At 60.0% G+C, this 12,382-nt stretch overlaps 1 protein-coding gene across 1 annotated transcript in view; it reads right to left on the bottom strand.

The window, feature by feature from the left end:
• Positions 1–7,406: 7,406 nt before the first annotated feature.
• ACCS (1-aminocyclopropane-1-carboxylate synthase homolog (inactive)) overlaps positions 7,407–12,382 on the bottom strand; it is a 31,767-nt gene continuing 26,791 nt past the window's right edge. The window contains exons 13-15 of the mRNA XM_068166821.1: positions 11,050–11,192; positions 9,799–9,952; positions 7,407–7,971 (exon numbers count right to left, since the gene is read on the bottom strand). Coding sequence (XP_068022922.1) covers positions 7,637–7,971; positions 9,799–9,952; positions 11,050–11,192 — 632 coding nt within the window. The 3' untranslated portion in view covers positions 7,407–7,636. The remainder of the gene's footprint in view (positions 7,972–9,798; positions 9,953–11,049; positions 11,193–12,382) is intronic.

Below are 12,382 nucleotides of genomic sequence, written 5' to 3'. Positions count from 1 at the left end.
GCTGGAGAGCAGCAGGGAAGAGGCAGAGGGAGCTAAAAATAGCTTTTTCCTTGCAGTGTTTTTCCTTGCAGTGTTTTTCCAGCCTATTTTTGCCTCTGCATTTGGATAAGGTCGACTGGCTCCCTGCTAAAAATAACCCAGCCCAGGCTGAGCCAGGCCACAAAGTGCAGCTTAGAACCAGCTCAGGCTCCTGGGGGCACTTCTCACCTGGGAGCTTGGCACCACTCAGTGCTTCATGGAATCACAGAAGGGAGCCCAAGGCTCAGCCAGCCCCAACCCCCTGCCATGGGCAGGGACACCTCACACCACAGCAGGTTGCTCACAGCCACCTCCAGCCTGGCTGCAAACACCTCCAGGCAGGAGGCTGCCACCACCTCCCTGGGCAACCTGTGCCAGGCTCTCACCACCCTCCTGGGCAACAACTTCTTCCTCACAGCCAATCTCAAGCTCCCCACTTCTAGTTTTGCTCCATCCCCCCCACTCCTATCCCTCCCTGACACCCCAGAGCAGAGGGGCAGGATCCTCTCCCTCCACCTCTGGCAATGGGCACTGGCAGCTCAGCTGCCCTTGGCCTTCTGGGCTGCCAGTGCCCATTGCTGGCTCCCTGTCCCAGGCCTGATTCCTGCCCCCCTCAGAGGTGTCCCAGACCCCTATCCCTCCCTGACACCCTCACAAGTCCCTCCCCAGCTCTCTTGCAGCCCTCTGCAGATCCTGGAAGGCCACCAGAAGGTCTCCTGGGAGCCTTCTCCTCTCCAGCCTGCACAACCCCAACTCTCTCAGGCTGTCTCCAGAGCAGAGCAGCTCCAGTCCTCTGCTCCTCTTCCTGGCCCTGCTCTGGACACCTGCCAGCCCCTCCAGAGCCTTCCTGGCACAGAGGCTCCAGAACTGGCCCCAGAGCTCCAGCTGTGGTCTCAGCAGAGTGGAGCAGAGGGGCAGAATCCCCTCCCTGGCCCTGCTGGCCACACTTCTCTGGCTGCAGCCCAGGCTCTGCTTGGCTCTCTGGGCTGCAAGTGCTCCCTGCTGGCTCCTGTTGAGCTTCTGGACACCTTCCAGCCCCTCCAGATCCTGCTGGCCACACTCTTGCTGATCCAGGCCAGGATGCTGCTGCTAACCCATGCCCCTCAGCACCACATTTGTGTCTTCTAGACTCCTCCAGGGATGGGGATTCAACCACCTCCCTGGGCAACCTGTTGCAGTCTTTGGGAGCCCTTTCAGTGGAGAAGTGTCTTCTGCTGGCCAACCTAAACCTCCCTTAGTGCCACCTGAGGCTCTTCCCTCTTGTCCTGTTGCATGTCATCTGGGGGAAGAGACCAACACCTGTCCTGCTCCAACCTCCTCTCAGGGGCTTGCAGAGAGTGTCAAGGTCTCCCCTCTGCCACCCTTCCTCCAGCCTCCTCCAGCTGCATGGTTTTCATCCATCCCCTGTGTGCCAGCATCTCTCTGCTGAGATGAAATCCCTGCTCTGCCAGCAGCAGGGCAGAGAGAGGAACATTCTGGAAGCAAGGAACTGGAGGGAAGCTGCAGAGAAATTCTCATCAGAAAGGAGAACTTGGCCCCAAGGCAGGGTCTGGGGGGGAGAAGCAGACAGCAGTCAGGCAGCTACAGGTTGCCTTGGATGCACTCTGCTGGAGACAACAGTCAAGGTATCAGCATCTAGCTAGGCTCAAACCCATCCCAGAGTCCATTTGAGCAGCTGCCCTCCCTCAGGGAAGGTAGAGAACGATGGTGAGGCAGTATTTTCCCTTCCAGATATTTAGCTTCTGATCAATCCCAGTTCATGAGGGCAAAACTGATCTTCACCAACTGATCCATCATCACCACTTACCCAGACAGCCACCCAAACATGAGCCAGCAGTGTGCCCAGGGGGCCAAGAAGGCCAAGGGCATCCTGGCCTGCATCAGGAACAGTGTGGCCAGCAGGAGCAGGGAGGTCATTGTGCCCTGTGCTCAGCACTGCTCAGGCCACACCTTGAGTCCTGTGTCCAGTTCTGGGCTCCTCAGGTTAGGAAGGAGGTTGAGCTGCTGGAAGGTGTCCAGAGAAGGGCAAGAAAGCTGGGGAGGGGTCTGGAGCACAGCCCTGTGAGGAGAGGCTGAGGGAGCTGGGGTTTCTTAGCCTGGAGAAGAGGAGGCTCAGGGGAGACCTCATTGCTCTCTCCAACTCCCTGAAGGGAGGTTGTAGCCAGGTGGGGGTTGGTCTCTTCTCCCAGGCAGCCAGCAGCAGAACAAGAGGACACAGTCTCAAGCTGTGCCAGGGGAGGTTTAGGCTGGAGGTGAGGAGAAAGTTGTTCCCAGAGAGAGTTGTTAGCCGCTGGGATGTGCTGCCCAGGGAGGTGGTGGAGTCCCCATCCCTGGAGGTGTTCAAGAGGGGATTGGATGTGGCACTTGGAGCCATGGTCTGGTCATGAGGTCTGTGGTGCCAGGTTGGACTCGATGATCTTTGAGGTCTCTTCCAACCTTGGTGGTTCTGTGGTTCTGTGACTGGGCCCCAGCTACACTCTCCACCTAGCACAGGTTAATCCCCTGGAGGTGGCCAGGCTCCCCCCTCCCACAAGCACAGACATGTCAAGGGCAGAGCTGCTGTGTGTTAAGAGAACTTTCCACCACCCAGACCTGCCCTGTGTGCTTTTCCCATGACCCAGAGCAGTGCTGCACAGGGAAGCCTCACCTCTTGACCTGCCACACTGAGCATTCCTCTGGAGCAGGCAGTGGGGAAGCAAGAGACAGAGGCTGGAACACGGCCAGGACCCTGAAACCATTGAGGCTTCACTCTGTGCTCAAACAGCCTGGACACAAAACATGTCAAAGGATCCCAGCATGGGGGTTGGAAGGGACCCCTGAAGGTCACCCAGCCCAACCCCCCTGCTGCAGCAGGGCACCCACAGCAGCTTGCCCAGCAGCACCAGGGCCAGGCAGATGTGGACTGTGACCTGCTGGACACACTCTTCTGAATGCACCTCAGGAGAACTTTGGGCTTCACATTCTGGTGAACTTGTTGGCCACTGGCACTCCTGGGTCCTGCTTTGCAGAGCTCCCTGCCCTTCAGCTCTTGCTGAGCATTGCTCAGCTCCCCTCTGGGGCTGCTCTGCTCCAGGCTCTCAGCCCCAGGGCTCTCAGCCTTTGCTCCTCCCAGAGCTGCTCCAGGCCCCTCAGCAGCTTTGGAGCCTCTGCTGGGCTCTCTGCAGCAGTTCCCTGTCTCTCTTGAACTGGGGAGCCCAGAACCAGACCCAGGACTCCAGATGTGGCCTTTCTAAGACAGAGTAAAGGGGGGAGGAGAACCTCCCTTGCTCTGCTGGCCACACTCCTCCTCATGCACCCCAGGATCCCATTTGCCTTCTTGCCCACGAGGGCACACTGCTGGCTCATGAGGAACTTCTTGTCCACAGCACTCCCAGGCCCTTCTCCACAGAGCAGCTCCCCAGCAGGTCTCCCCTCACTGTACTGCTGCAGAGCTGATTCCTCCCCAGCTGCATGACCCTGCACTTGCCCTTGTTGATGTCCATGAAGTTCCCTCTCTGCCCAGGTCTCCAGCTCTCCTACCCCAGCACAGAGCAGCTGGGGTCAGTTCCCACCTCCCCTGGGCTACCTCCAGCTCCCTGCCCGGGGCAGGAGGTGCTGTGGCTGTGCACACTGAGCACAGGGGCACCCAGTGCTGGGCAAACCTTGTCACAGGCTCCCAGGATGTGAGGGGCTGGAAGGGACCTCTGGAGAGCTTCAGGTCCAATCCCCTGCCAGAGCAGCAGCAGAGAATCCAGCACAGGTCACACAGGAACACATCCAGACAGGGCTGGGAAGGCTCCAGAGAAGGAGACTCCACAACCTCTCTGGGCAGCCTGCTCCAGGCCTCTGGGACCCTCACAGGGAAGAAGTTCCTCCTCATGGAGGAACCTCCTGTGCTGCAGTTTATATCCACTGCCCCTTGTCCTATCCCAGGGTGCAGCTGAGCAGAGCCTGTCCCTGTCCCCTCCCTCCTGACCCCCAGCCCACAGCTATTGATAGACAGTGATCAGATCCCTCTCAATCTTCTCCTCTGCAGACTGAACAGCCCCAGGGCTCTCAGCCTCTCCTCCCCAGGCAGTGCTGCAGTCCCTTCAGCATCCTTGGAGCCCTCCCTGAAGGACAAACCCTGGGTTTCTGAGTGCATGCCCAAGTGGTGGACTCAGCTGTACTACATCTGCCTGAGGAGCTCTCCTCTGAGGAATGCTGACCCCAGCACTAACCAGCAAGGAGGCTAGAGAGCTGTGGGGATGCTGTGAGGCTGCTGCTGGGATCAACAGTGTTTGTCTGACTCAAGACCCATCCAGAGTGCTTGAAAAGAATGGGCAAACGTTTAGCAGTCCCTCTGTTCCTCTTTGTGGAAGTCAGCTTGGCTCTTACTTGCTGGCAGAAACCCCCCAGGCTCTGCCTCTCCAACCTGGTTGTTCCTTCTGTGACCTCCAGTCAGATGCTCACTGCTCAGCCCTTCTGCTCCTAACTGTCCACATCCAGGAGCCTTGTGCTGAGCCATGGCCCTCAGCACCACACCTCTGAAGGCCTGCAGGGATGAGGATTCCATCACTGCCCTGGGGAGCTTATTCCAGGCCTGGACAACCCTCTCAGGGAAGAAATTGTTCCTCATCTCCAACCTAAACCTGCTCAGCACAGCTTGAGGCCATTTCCTCTTCTCCCATTGCTTGTAGCTAGGGAGCAGAACCCAACCCCCACCTGGCTCCAGCCCCCCACCCCCAGCTGGCTCCAGCCTCCTCTCAGGGAGCTGCAGAGAGCAAGGAGGTCTCCCTCAGCCTTCTCCAGACTAAATCCCCCCAGCTCCCTCAGCTGCTCCTCCCCAGCCCTGTTCCCCAGACCCTTCCCCAGCTTTGTTGCCCTTCTCTGAACCTACTCCAGCCTCCCAAAGTCCTTCTTGCAGCAAGGAGCCCAAACCTGAGCCCAGTGTTCAAGGTGTGGCCTCAGCAGTGCCCATCACAGAGGGATGATTCCTGCCCTGCTCCTGCTGGCCACACCACTGCTGATCCAGGCCAGGCTGCTGGTGGCCTTCTTGGCCACCTGGGCACACTGCTGCCCCATCCTCAACCAGCTGCCAACCAGCACCACCCCCCCCTAGGGCTTTCTCTTCTGGGCAGCTTCTCAGCAGCTCTTCCCTAGGCCTGGAGCACTGCAGGAGCTGACCCTGGGTTTTACAAAGCCATGCAAGGACAGGACAGGAGGTGATGGCTTCAAACCAGAAGGAACTGGATTTAGATGAGACATTAGGGTGAAACTCTTCACCAGGACAGGGGTGAGGCACTGGAACAGGCTGCTCAGGGAAACTGTGGATGCTCCAAGCCTGGAAGTACTCAAAGCCAGGCTGGGAAAGCCCTGGCAGGAGGTGTCCCTGCCCATGGCAGGGGGATTGGAACCAGAGGAGCTTTCAGGGCCCTTCCAGCCCAAACCATTCTAATTACTGCAGCTCTCTGGCCACCAGATGGAACCCTGCAGACTACAGTCTGCTCCCCACAGCAAACCCCCAGACTTGGAGAGCATCAAACTGAGCAGAGAGCCAAGAGCAGCAGCAGCTCCCACACAGCAGGCTGTGGCACCAGCCCCAAAGCAGACAGCATTCAGCTGCCTGCACAGACCTGAGCCACACCACTGCATCTCTCTGCTCTGGGTGAGCTTTAAGAGTCTTTCCAAACCAAACCATCTTATGGTTCTAGCTCCTTGTGTCAGCAGGCACCTTCTGCCCCCCAAAATACTTGGTTAGATCTGATCAGCACTCAGGAGAATGGAGACTGCAGACACTTAAACCACCAGAGAACCACAGACTGGTTTAGGGTGGAAGGGACCTCAGAGAACACAGGCTCACACAGGCTCACAGGGTGTCAGGGGCTGGAAAGGATCTCTGCAGATCATTGAGTCCAAGCCCCTGCCAGAGCATAGACTCCAGCACAGGTCACACAGGAACACATCCAGACAGGGCTGGGAAGGCTCCAGAGAAGGAGACTCCACAACCTCTCTGGGCAGCCTGCTCCAGGCCTCTGGGAGCCTCACAGGGAAGAAGTTCCTCCTCATGGTGAGCTGGAACCTCCTGTGCTGCAGTTTATATCCACTGCCCCTTGTCCTATCCCAGGGCACAGTGAGCAGAGCCTGTCCCTGTCCCTTCCCTCCTGACCCCCAGCCCTCAGCTATTGATAGCCATTGATCAGATCCCTCTCAGCCTTCTCCTCTGCAGACTGCACAGCCCCAGGGCTCTCAGCCTCTCCTCCCCAGGCAGTGCTGCAGTCCCTTCAGCACCCTTGGAGCCTCCCTTGGACTCTCTCCAGCAGATCCCTGTCCCTCCTGAGCTGGGCAGCCCAGAGCTGGATGCAATATTCCAGGTGAGGTCTCCCCAGGGCAGAGCAGAGGGGGAGGAGAACCTCCCTGGCTCTGCTGGCCACACTCCTCTGAATGCAGCCCAGGACCCCCTTGGCCTTCTTGGCCCCCAGGGCACATTGCTGTCCCATGCAGAACTTGCTGCCCCCCAGCACTCCCAGGTCCTTCTCCAGGGGCTGCTCTCCAGCAGATCCCCTCCCAGCCTGTGCTGCTGCAGTTTATTCTCCACTCCCAGGGGCAGGACTCTGCTCTCATCCTTGTTGACCCTCATGAGGTTCCTCTCTGCCCAGCTCTCAGCCTGTCCAAGTCTCTGGATGGCCTCACAGCCTTCAGGTGTCTCAGCCAAGCCTCCCAGCTTGGTATCATCAGCAACCTTGCTGAGCAGGGCTCTGTCTGTGCCCTCATCAATGTCACTGATGATGTTGAAGAGGGCCAGACCCAGCACTGATCCCTGGGGGACTCCACTGGTCACAGCCCCCCAGCTGCACCTGGCATCATCTACTCCAACCTCCCCCCCACAGGCAGGGATGCCTCTCAACTAGATTTGGTTGCTCCAGGCCTCACCCAGCCTGGCCTGGAACACCCCCAGGGAGGAGGCATCCACAGCCTCCCTGGGCAACCTATTCCAGCATCTCACCACCCTTGTACTGAAGGGCTTCTTCCCCAGCTTCAGTCTGACCCTGCTCTGCCTCAGTGTAAAACCATTGCCCCTTGTTCTGCCTCTAGATGCCCTCAGGAGAAGGCTCTCTGCAGCCTTCCTGCAAGGCAGCTCTAAGGTGCCCCAGAGCCTTCTCTCCTCCCCCAGAGTCTTCTCTTCCTGCAGCCTTCCTGCAAGGCAGCTCTAAGGTGCCCCAGAGCCTTCTCTCCTCCCCCAGAGTCTCCTCTTCCTGCAGGCTTCCTGGAAGGCAGCTCTAAGGTGCCCGGGAGCCTTCTCTCCTCCAGGCTGCACAGCCCAGCTGCCTCAGCCCGTGCTCACAGCAGATGCTCCTCAGCAACCCGAGGCTGCCCCTTCCTGGAAGGCAGGGAGCAGGACGCACTGAATGAATTCCAGCAGAGGGCTCTCCTAAGAGAGTTAAGAGCATAATCATTAGAAATGAAATACAAAAGACCAGGCAGGGTGAGCAGGACCCCCCCCAGGCCCCCCCTCCCCTCAGCCTCCGTGACACAAAGCGGAGATGTCCAAGGGGGGCAGGGAGGGGAGAGGCTTCCCAAAGCGATTTCCTCTCTCCGCAGACCATCTGCTGGCAGTCCCCCAGGCAGCAGGCAGGGTCAGGAAAGGCCCGGGGCAGCCTCACTGCTTCCCCACCAGCTTGCTGAGCACCTCGTAGGTCTCCGGCGTCTCCCGGGGGCAGCGCTCGGCAGCGCTCTTGCGCAGCCAGTCGGAGGAGCGCAGCTGCTGCTGCAGGAGGCCGATCAGCTCCCCCAGGCCGGCGCCGCCGCGCTCCTGCTGCCGGGACACCAGGATCACCTCCTCCGCGCTGTCGGCTTTGCCCTCCGGCTCCGACTGGCACGGCTGCTGCTGCTGCTGCTGCTGCTGCTGCTGCTGCTGCTGCTGCTGCTGCTGCTGCTCCGGGGCCAGCAGCTCCCGCTCCCGCTCCTCCAGCACCCTGCGGATCCGCTGCATGCCTGCGGCCAAGGGGGAGACACAGCGGCGGCTGGGCTGGGGATCACGCAGCCAGCCCGGGGCCAAGGAGCTCAGAGACCGGCAGGGCCAGCCCGGGGCCAAGGAGCTCAGAGACCGGCAGGGCCAGCCCGGGGCCAAGGAGCTCAGAGACCAGCAGGGCCAGCCCGGGGCCAAGGAGCTCAGAGACCAGCAGGGCCAGCCCAGCACCATCCAGCCACCGACACCAGGGGCCTCAGCCAGGCTCTTCCTGAACACCTCCAGGGATGGGGACTCCACCACCTCCCTGGGCAGCACATCCCAAGGGCCAATCTCTCTGGCTGGGAAGAACTTTCTCCTCACCTCCAGCCTGAACCTCCCCTGGCACAGCCTGAGACTGTGTCCTCTTGTTCTGGTGCTGGGTGCCTGAGAGAAGAGACCAACCCCCACCTGGCTACAACCTCCCTTCAGGGAGTTGGAGACAGCAAGAAGGTCTCCCCTGAGCCTCCTCTTCTCCAGGCTAAGCAACCCCAGCTCCCTCAGCCTCTCCTCACAGGGCTGGGCTCCAGACCCCTCCCCAGCTTTCTTGCCCTTCTCTGGACACCTTCCAGCAGCTCAACCTCTTTCCTAACCTGAGGAGCCCAGAACTGGACACAGGACTCAAGGTGTAGCCTCAGCAGTGCTGAGCACAGGGCAGAATGACTTCCCTGCTCCTGCTGGCCACACTCTTCCTGACCCAGCAGAGCCACAGAAAGTTGGAAGGTGGAAGGAAAGGAAGGAAAAATAATAACCTCCCTTGAAAGTTTTGGGTTGGAAGAGGCCTTTAAAGGTCACCCAGCCCTGCAGGCAGCAGGGACATCTGCAGCTGGAGCAGGCAGCTCACAGCCCCCACCTGGAAGGGTTCCAAGGAGCAGGGCTCCTACCTCCCCTCCCTTGGCAGCCTGGGACAGGCCCTCACCATCCTTCTCCACATCTTCTCCTTCTGTCCCGTCTGAATCTCCCTCTTTCACTTTAAACCCATTGCCCTTTGGCCTGTCACTGCAGGCCCTGCTCAAGAGCCTAACTCCAGCAAGCAATTCAGGAGCTACTGATGAGGTGAAACAGCCACAGGACTCTGGGTTTCACTGTTACCAGGGGACAGCACTCCCATAATGGTCTGACAGTGCTAATTGATACTGAACTAGAGAATCATGGAACAGTTTGGGTTGGAAGGAGCCTTTAAAGGTCACCCAGTCCAACCCCCCCCAGCCAGCAGGGACCTCTGCAACCGCCGCAGGGTGCTCAGAGCCCCAAACACCCTGACCTGGAGCAGTCCCAGGGATGGGGCTGCCACAATCCCTCTGGAGAACCTGGGCCAGGGTCTCACTGTAAACAAACTCTTTTCTTCTCTCCTGTGTCCATCTCCCTCCTTCAGCTCAAGCCATCCCCCCTTGTCCTCTCACATCAGGCCCTGCCCAGCACTCTGCCCCCAGCTTTCTGCTCAGCCTCCTGAGGCACTGCAAGGCCACCAGGAGGTCTCCCTGCAGCCTTCTCCTCTCCAGGCTGCACAACCCCAGCTCTCCCAGCCTGGCCTCCCAGCAGAGGGCTCCCAGCCCTGCCAGCACTGCTGTGGCCTGCTCTGGCCCTGCTCCAGCAGCTCCCTGGCTGTGCTGAGGACTGCCCCAGCAGTGCAGGGAGGTCTCAGCAGAGCAGAGGGGCAGGATCCCCTGCCCCAGGACATGCCTGGCTCTGGGCTGGGAACGCAGAGTGCCAGCTCAGGCCCAGCTCCTCCCCAGAGGACAAGCTTAGGGTTCAGGAGAGGAGGGCAGGGCAGCAGCTGTGGTGGGAGGCACAGGGGAGGCAGCTGTGCTCACCCAGCTGCAGCCGGTGGGTTTGGTCAGCGAAGATGATGCGGAACCAGCCCGGCTCGCCGCACTCGAAGGCTTTGCCGCAGGACAGCAGGACCTTGTTGTCCAGGAACCGCCTCCACAGCAGCATCTCCTCCTCAAACGTGCCCCTCCTCAGGTACTACAGACAGCAGAAGGACACCAGAGGTTAGTGGCAGGCAGACCCTCACAGCCCCGTGGCTGCCACGAGGTCCGCAGGCTTGGCAGCTGTGACACGAAGGAGGGGACGGGCAGGGAAGAGAGCAGCAAGGTTCCTGCGAGGAGGGAAATGCAGGCAGACAGAAGGGGGCAGAAACAGCAGGCAGCCCTTCCTTCTCTGCTCCATCAGGGAACAGAGTGGTCAAACCAAGCTGCTTATCAGAGGGTGGAAGGTTCACACAGTCACAGAATGTGAGGGGCTGGAAGGGACCTGGAAAGCTCATCCAGCCCAAGCCCCCTGCCAGAGCAGGAGCACCCAGGGCAGGGCACACAGGAACACAGCCAGCTGGGGTTGGAATGTCTCAGTATCACAGTCTCACAGTATCACCTAGGTTGGAAAGGACCTCGAGGATCATCGTGTCCAACCTGGCACCACAGACCTCATGACCAGACCATGGCACCAAGTGCCACATCCAATCCCCTCTTGAACACCTCCAGGGATGGGGACTCCACCACCTCCCTGGGCAGCACATCCCAATGACAAAATACTCCCTTGGTGAAGAATTTCCTCCTCACCTCCAGTCTAAACCTCTCCAGAGAGGGAGACTCCACAACCCCCCTGGGCAGCCTGCTCCAGGGTTCCCTCACAGGGGAAAAATTCTTCCTCCTGTTCCCATGGCACTTCCTCTGCCTCAGCTTCCCCCACTGCCCCTTGTGCTGGCATTGGGCATCCCCCAGCAGAGCCTGGCTCCAGCCTCTGGGCACTCAGCCTGCACAGCTTCAGCACCAGCAAGGAGGTCACCCTCAGGCTCCTCCTCTGCAAGCTCCAGAGCCCTCAGCTCCCTCAGGCTCTCCTCCTGAGGAAGATCTTCCACTGCCTTCATCATCCTTGTGGCTCTGGGCTGGACTCTCTCAAGCAGTTCCCTAAGGTCCTTCCTGAGCTGAGGGGCCCAGAGCTGGCCCCAGTACTCCAGCTGTGGCCTCAGCAGGAGAGAGCAGAGCGGGGGGAGAGGCTCTCCTCTCCCTGCAGCTGCCCCAGGGAGCAGTGTGACCCCAGGGGCCGGCTCCCCTCCTGCCGACCTTGCGGAAGTCGATCCAGACGAAGAAGCCTGCGCTGCGCTCCAGGAAGGGAACCCCCAGGGCCCTCAGCTCCTGGGTCACGTAGGAGTGGGCAGCCTTCAGGCGGGCATGGTTGGCCCTCAGGTACACCTGGTTGATCCAGTCTGACAGAAGGAGGAGACAACAAACAAGCACAAAGTGAGCAAAACACAGAGGGGTTTCGGTGCCCCAACGGCTGCAGTGCCTCTTCCCCTCTCACCCTCTGCCTCCTCCCTCTGGCTTCCCTCAGACAGCAAACAAGCCAGGCAGGAGCTCCTGGAGGGTTGGACTGGATGAGCTTTGGAGGTCCCTCCCAAGCCAAATCATCCTGTGACTTAGCAGGTACAGGTCTGTGAAGAAGATCATGGAACCACAGAACTGTCAGGGCTGGAAGGGAGCTCAAGGCTCAGCCAGCCCCAACCCCCTGCCATGGGCAGGGACACCTCACACCACAGCAGGTTGCTCACAGCCACCTCCAGCCTGGCTGCAAACACCTCCAGGCAGGAGGCTGCCACCACCTCCCTGGGCAGCCTGTGCCAGGCTCTCACCACCCTCCTGGGCAACAACTTCCTCCTCACAGCCAATCTCAATCTCCCCACTTCTAGTGCTGCTCCATCCCCCCCAGTCCTGTCCCTCCCTGACACCCCAGAGCAGAGGGGCAGGATCCTCTCCCTCCACCTCTGGCAATGGGCACTGGCAGCCCAGAAGGCCAAGGGCAGCTCAGCTGAGCTTCTGGGCTGCCAGTGCCCATTGCTGGCTCCCTGTCCCAGGCCTGATTCCTGCCCCCCTCAGAGGTGTCCCAGACCCCTATCCCTCCCTGACACCCTCACAAGTCCCTCCCCAGCTTTCCTGGAGCCCCCTGCAGATCCTGGAAGGCCACCAGAAGGTCTCCTGGGAGCCTTCTCCTCTCCAGCCTGCACAACCCCAACTCTCTCAGGCTGTCTGCAGAGCAGAGCAGCTCCAGCCCTCTGCTCCTCCTCCTGGCCCTTCTCTGGACACCTTCCAGCACCTCCAGATCCTTCCTGGCTCAGAGGCTCCAGAGCTGGCCCCAGAGCTCCAGGTGGGGAATCATGGAATGGTCTGGGTTGGAAGGGACCTCCACAGGTCATCTAGTCCAAGCCCCTCTGCAGTCAGCAGGGACAGCCTCCACCAGATTGCCTACTTGTCCTTCCTGAGGAAGTTTCCCTGCAGCCTTCTCCTCTCCAGGCTGAACAACCCCAACTCTCTCAGCCTGGCCTCACAGCAGAGGGCTTCCAGCCCTGCCAGCACTGCTGTGGCTTCCTTCAGCCCCACTCCCAACAGCTGTGTGCTGTGC

The sequence above is a fragment of the Melanerpes formicivorus genome, unplaced genomic scaffold (genome assembly GCF_026170545.1).
Source record: "Melanerpes formicivorus ecotype bairdi unplaced genomic scaffold, bMelFor1.0.p_v2 SCAF_108, whole genome shotgun sequence".
In the NCBI taxonomy this organism is placed as follows: domain Eukaryota; kingdom Metazoa; phylum Chordata; class Aves; order Piciformes; family Picidae; genus Melanerpes; species Melanerpes formicivorus.
This window is presented reverse-complemented; position numbering and strand designations above follow the sequence as displayed.